The 7,013-nt window shown below is 33.7% G+C and overlaps 1 protein-coding gene across 1 annotated transcript; it reads left to right on the forward strand.

The window, feature by feature from the left end:
* Positions 1–4,795: 4,795 nt before the first annotated feature.
* On the forward strand, positions 4,796–5,846 carry LOC123238727 (olfactory receptor 51A4-like). Its single transcript, XM_044665934.1, has one exon. It carries the CDS (start codon positions 4,796–4,798, stop codon positions 5,735–5,737), a length of 942 nt encoding a protein of 313 aa, XP_044521869.1. The 3' UTR covers positions 5,738–5,846.
* The last annotated feature ends 1,167 nt before the right edge of the window (positions 5,847–7,013 follow it).

Below are 7,013 nucleotides of genomic sequence, written 5' to 3' on the forward strand. Positions count from 1 at the left end.
TACAATGTCCTCCTGGTTTTACTCACTTCACTATGCATCAGTTCATCAAAATCATCCCAAGGTTTTCTGAAATCTTCCTGCTCGTCATTTCTTATAGCACAATAGTATTCCATTACAAATATTTACCACGACCTGTTCAGCCACTCCCTGATGGATGAGCAATCTTTCAATTTCTAATTATTTGCCATCACAAAATATTTGTTACAAATAATTTTGTACATATAGGTTCTTTTTCCTTTTTTTTCTTTTTGACATCTTTGGGATATAGATATGGTAGTGGAATTATTGTATTAAAGTTTTATAGCCCTTTGGTCAGAATTCTAAATTGCTATCTAGAACAGTTGTATCAGTTTACAACTCCACCAACAATGCATTAGAATACCAAATTTCCTATATCCCAGCCAACATTTATCATTTTCCTTTTGAGTCATATTCGACAATTTGATAAAAGTATGAGGTTCAGAGTTGTTTTAATTTGGGTTTTTCTAATCAGTAGTGATTAAGAATATTTTCCCATGTCTATAGACTGTTTTGATTTCTATATATGAAAACTACCTGCTTATATCCTTTAATCATTTATTGATTTTCTTTCTAATCTTTGGCATTAATTTTGTTAATGCAAAATCTTTTAAAATTTAATATAATTAAAATGATCTGTTTTAGGTATCATAATGCTCTCTAGCTCTTGTTTGGTTATGAATTCTCTCTATCCATAGATCTGATAGGCAAATGATTTCATGGTCAACTAATCTGATTATGGTTGCATCCTTTATTTATAAATCATTTACTCATTTTGACCTTATCTTGGTAGATTTTGTGAGATGTTGGTCTATATCTAGCTTCTGCCATATTATTTTCCAGTTTTCCTGGAAGGTTTTCTCAAATAATGAGTTCTTGTTCCAAAAATTTAGATCTTTTGGTTTATCGAAGACTAGAGTACTATGGTCATTTCCTATTGTGTATTGTAATTTTTTATAGTGTATTGTACACTTAATCTATTCCATCAATCTTTCACTATATGCATCAATGTGAGTCTGCCTTTTATCCAGGATGTTCCTTGGTCTACATGCTGATCCAATTTGAGATTCTGATATTCTATCATATAACTGAGACTGGCAGTATATATAGAATACAAGATATCCTGGTTCAGTTGCAATGTTTTTGCAATCTTTTGAAACTACATCCTTCATTCAGCATATTGCAGATCATGAATAGTAATTGTAGACAGATATAAGGCAGTTTTTCTATATTCTTCATTACCTTTCTTATACTATTAACAGTCACCTCTCATGTTATAAAATATAATTTGATATTGGAATTTGAACATTTCTAACTCTATGACACAAATTCATTATGGATGAGTCTAATCTTTTCGTATATCTTACTTAAGAATCCTATCCTACCTGTATTTTAGGTCTAGTAAACAATTGCTAAGAGTTTTTTTTAATGTAATATGTTACTGTTGTTAAAATAACATTTGTTAGTAATAATAAAGAACAGATTCATTAAAGTACAATTCGATAATTTACCATGACACAGAAGTGACAATAGTTTCTAAATTCTATGCCAGAAGAACAAACATTTAGATATGGCAGAAAGTGTACAGGCAATGACCAAGTGATCATGATTTCCAACCTCCCTAAAAGCAAGAATGCTCATCACCTGAAGAATAGCCATTAGCCACCAGGATGTGTGGGTGTGCATGTATTTCATATATATATATTTCTCTAGTCTATATCTTCTGATGGCTAATAGATTATTGGCACCTATGTATCTACACACATAGACACCTATGTATCTACACATTTATGCATATATGTTTATATACATACATCTAAATATATTAACATATGTGTATACATAGATATATTATATAAATATATTAAATACATATGAAAACTATCCTGTAGGAAAGATAAGTATCAGTTTAGATTGATAGGGGAATAACATGCACTATTCAAAACACGAATACTCAGAATTCAATATGTTTTATATTGTTATTACTATCAATCATATAAGAAAGAGTGTTGGTTTTGTAGTCAGTAAAAGTGTTTAATACATAGATATTTCCTGAAATTTAAATCTTTCATCTTACACTAACCATCAGAATAACATTGAACAAAACATTTAACCTCATGTGCTATAAGTAGCATTTTAGCAGTTACTTAATGCACTGATGAGTTAGTATCAATTTTGGTCAAGATCATTTCTCTACTTGATGTTTTCTTTGATGAATAAATTTCATATCCTACATATATTTTTGGATTAATATCCATAATGATGGTTATACCTTTATGACACTTGTAGGCCTTATACTAGGTCTCTTTTCTAGGTTTTGGTCATAGTTGCTATAGCTTCACTGGAGTGATGTTTCTCACTTCCAGTTACTCCCCTACACATATTAAAATGAAAAATACTTGCATGTAAAATGTCTATCCTAATATAGGTTAGATGGATTCACAAATTTGATTAAGAGATGACTTGTTGAAAATCAGTGAGCACACATTTGATGGTAATATCAGAATTTAAATTTTCAGAAATTAATTCAGAAGCTCCTGATAGCTCAGAAATTTTCATGGGAATTAATGTCAGTAATTAGAAGCTTTTTTTCTTCCTTATTGATTTTGGAAATACCTTTAAGAAAGATGAACGGTTGCTTTAACATGTAGAAATAGTCAAAATATGGGTATAAGGAAAAACAGATTGAGTATATTTAAAATGTAGCAAAATTTGCATGCACTTGAAAAATAAAATATGCCAGCAAAAGAAATATTATTTTAATAATGTCTTGTTTATGTCCATTTACAGAGAAAGGATTGATAAACAGAAATAAGCAATACTGTGAAGAGCCCGCTCTTTGCTTGTTTGGGTCTCTGGAGGTGGAATGGTGTGGCAAAGAATGAAATGAAAACGAGCCAGAGTGCAAGTCAAATTGCAGAGGCTGTTTCTTCTTGTGCCATCTGCTGATTTTTATTTTTATACCCTTTTTTCTTTATGATCTCATACAGGTTTTGATTTTCCCATACATTCAAAATCATGTATTAACTTTTGAAACATCACAAGATTGGCATTTACTAATTATCTTACTGTGGTTAAACAAAGAAGCTTGTCAAGAATTATTCATTTACGGAATGGCTTAGTTGGAACTTATTCTTTTCAGTCATCTGTAAGGTACAAGAACATTAGTTCATAGCTAAGCATAATAGTTAATTATATTTTTAACTAATTAAATCATGTTTATAGTTACGATATACTATTCATTCCCATCATAAATCCAGGAGATAATTATTGTAGTTGATTACATCTAATAAGATACAATAATATCAGTCTGGTCCAAATGTTGTTCCCATGCTGTTCTTTCTGCTATAGGGTTAATAAGAATGCAGTTCTGGAAGGGTGATTCTGTGCTAATTTGTCATTCCCTTATTTTCCTTGTGTTTCACTGTTTCTTTGGTCTGCGGGATTTTGGTAACAAACTCGGGCCAGGTATTTTCTTGCTGGGAACTTTAGAAACTTGAATTAATTCACTAACTGCTGGTTTTTTGCTGGGCTTATTCTAGGGGAAATTTCTATACTCTAGGGGGTTTTACAGGGGTTTATTTTGGGATATTGAGTAGTCTGTGAGTGTGATTGTCCTTGCCATGAACCTGTATTGTTTTTCTGTGTCTCCTTGGAGCCGGATAAGGATATTGATTGCAATAGTTTCAATGCAAGTGAACGTCATTGCAAAAAGAGTCACATAGGGTAAACTGAGTGTGGAATCTCCATCCTCCTGACAACCTTCCATGCTGGATTGTCAGAGCTTGTGAGTAGCCTTGCTAAACATCACAGCCTCAATGGCTTCTGGCACAATACATAATTTTACATATATATATATATATATATATATATATATACATGTTTTTTATCAGATAATGCCTTTTCTAATTAAGGGATTGGGGGAAAGAAGGGAATTACCTGAGTGTTTAATGTAACAAACAAATGAATAAATGAACTTAAATTTTTTAAAAAGAGTAGAAGACCTGAAATAGATGTCCTGAGTTCTAGTTGCAGTTTTTTTTACTAACAAACCTTTGGCAAGTCTCTCTGTTTCAATTTCCTCTTGTTAAAGAGGGCATTCAAGTAAATGACCATTAAGAACTTTTTTATGTACAACCCAATGTAATTGCTTGTCAGCTCTGGGAGGGGGGAGGAAAAAGAGGAGGGGAAGAAAATGAATCATGTAAATGTGGAAAAACATTCTAAAAAAGATAAATATTTTTAAAAAAAAGTCTTTCATCTCCTGAACTATGTTATTCACATATACACAACCACACACACAGATACACACAAAAAACGAGCACATTCATTCATGCGCACATGCACTCATGCATACATGATATAGACTTGATAGTTTCTAAATTCCTTTCCTACTATATGATTATTTGGATATATTTTTATGGGAATTGGGATTTTTTTAATCTTTCTCCAAAATCCCTGTAAAAGTGAAGTAATTAATACAGTGACTGGCACATATAGTGGTTCTATTTAAATATTTATTCTTGTCCCTCTTTCCTTGTAACTATTTCTTTAGTCATTGTTCTGTCACATAATCTCAGCAGTATATGGTACCTAAACACTAAGAACATAGATAGTAAAGAAATTGATGATGAGGAATGGGTTTGTGGATCATTAAATTTAGAAGTCAGTTTAAAATTATATTTCATCTAATCTATCAATCTGTTTTGTTTTTGTGATTGTCCAGCTCAGGGAATGCCATTTGCCATCCAAACCATACTTCTCACCTTTGTCATTTATGCACCCTTTCAACCACACTGAGGACAAGATTTCCACCTTTTTCCTCATTGGGATCCCAGGAATGGAACATGTGCACATCTGGATATCCATACCCATCTGCCTCATATATATCATTGCCACAGTGGGCAACTCTACTATTCTTCTCATCAAGACAGAGCCTTCTCTCCACGAACCCATGTACTATTTTCTCTCTATGCTGGCATTCTCTGATCTTTGCCTATCTTTCTCTTCCTTGCCAACCATGCTTAGAATCTTCCTGTTAAATGCTCCAGGAATCTCTGTTGATGCTTGCATTGCCCAGGAGTTCTTCATCCACACATTCACTGCCATGGAGTCCTCTGTGCTTGTAATCATGTCCTTTGACCGTTTCATAGCCATCCGCAATCCCCTACGATATAATTCCATTCTCACCAATGTCAGAGTCATTCAAATTGGGCTTTTCTTTGCCATTTCCAGTTTTGCATTTATAATCCCATTTCCTATTACTCTAAAGAGGCTGAGATTTTGTAAGGGAAACTACCTTTCTCATTCTTATTGTCTCCACCAGGATGTCATGAGATTGGCCTGTTCTGATAACAGAGTCAACATCATCTATGGATTCTTTGTAGCTCTGTTAGGCATGATGAACTTAGTACTGATTTTGTTTTCCTACATAATGATCCTAAAGACTGTTTTAGGCATTGCTTCCAACCAAGAACGTCTAAAAGCCTTCAACACTTGCATTTCTCATATCTGTGCAGTGCTCATTTTCTATGTACCTGTTGTCACCTTAGCTATTGTTCACCGCTTTGCCAAACATGGGTCCCCATTAATTAGGATCCTCATTGCTGATGTCTATGTCTTGGTTCCACCACTGATGAATCCTATTGTGTACTGTGTGAAGACTCGTCAAATCCGGGAGAAGGTCCTTGGGAAACTGTGTTTAAAGAAGGCCGGATAAATGACTAGTATTTTTTTTTTCCAGAATCCTTTCTTTTTTACTAATCCACAGTCTAAATGTTATGATCTTATTTGCTTCTGTCCCATAGCTGCAAAATGGCCAAATCATACAATTAATCCCATTTTTGGTCTGAAATAAAGATGATTTTATGGAAAATGGATGTGCCCAGTAATCTTATTTTATTTGTTATTGATACATAATTTGTATTTTCCTTCCAGATTTTCTTTTCCTTAAATTTTTGTGGGTGTCTTATTATTTATTTTCTCCCTAAACTCTTAACTATCTCTATTTTCTTCCCTTTATATATGTTATAATTCATGGGTCTAATATTCTTTGTTACTTCTACTTTGTTACATCTACTTCATGGATTAAAATAACTTTTAGTAGTCTGGTATATCCTAATGGTTTGTTGTTCTGGATTCTTACTTGATTATTCTAGTTTTCGTGGTTTTTGCTCATCAGACTTCCCAAATATCTACATGACTGTTCTGAATAATGATTCTATTTTTTTTAATAGCGACTCCTTATTCAAACACATTCTTTTGATCTTTCATCTATATAATCACATCAAAACACAAAAGGTATCATTGGCTTCAGAACAGACCAAGGCCAAGGCTGAATTTTGACTGGGTTCTTATCAGAAAGCCAAGTTGGAGAATATTTTTCTCAGGGTTGAATTGCCCCTGCTAAGGTTTTGGCCTTGGCTGTACCAAGCAGCGGCCTTCCTGGCCAAAGGGGAAGAGTGTTAATCATTTAACTTCTGTTTAGCTAGGAACTTAAAACTTTAAAATAAGGCCATAATACTTTTCAACAAGAAATCAGAGGAATCACAAAAGGGCACAAAAGAGGAGTCTCAGATTTTTATCTATTCTCTTACTGGCTTCCCACAAAATACAGCTATAACCTTTCTGACAAGCCTTTTTTTTCCCCAATCTAAACATCATGGTAGAATCCAGTGCTTTCCAAACCTTGTTTGTTCTTTTTATCTATGCCGTTCCTAGACTGAAGCACTCAGAAATCAACACAATACTGTAGTTGTAAGCTGATAAGTATTGAATGCAAAAGGATTTTCACCAAAGCCTTAGCTAGATGCTAATCAAACATGATCTGAAAGGGGTTGAACCTTCACAGTTCATTTATTTGGGTCATAAGGTGGAAAAAGAAGAAGGGGAAGGAGAAGAAAGAGGAGAAGGAGGAAGAGAAGAAGGAGGGGGAAGAGAAGAAGGAGGAGGAGGAGGAGGAGGAGGAGGAGGAGGAGGAGGAGGAGGAGGAGGAG

Source organism: Gracilinanus agilis, chromosome 3 (genome assembly GCF_016433145.1).
Source record: "Gracilinanus agilis isolate LMUSP501 chromosome 3, AgileGrace, whole genome shotgun sequence".
NCBI lineage: Eukaryota > Metazoa > Chordata > Mammalia > Didelphimorphia > Didelphidae > Gracilinanus > Gracilinanus agilis.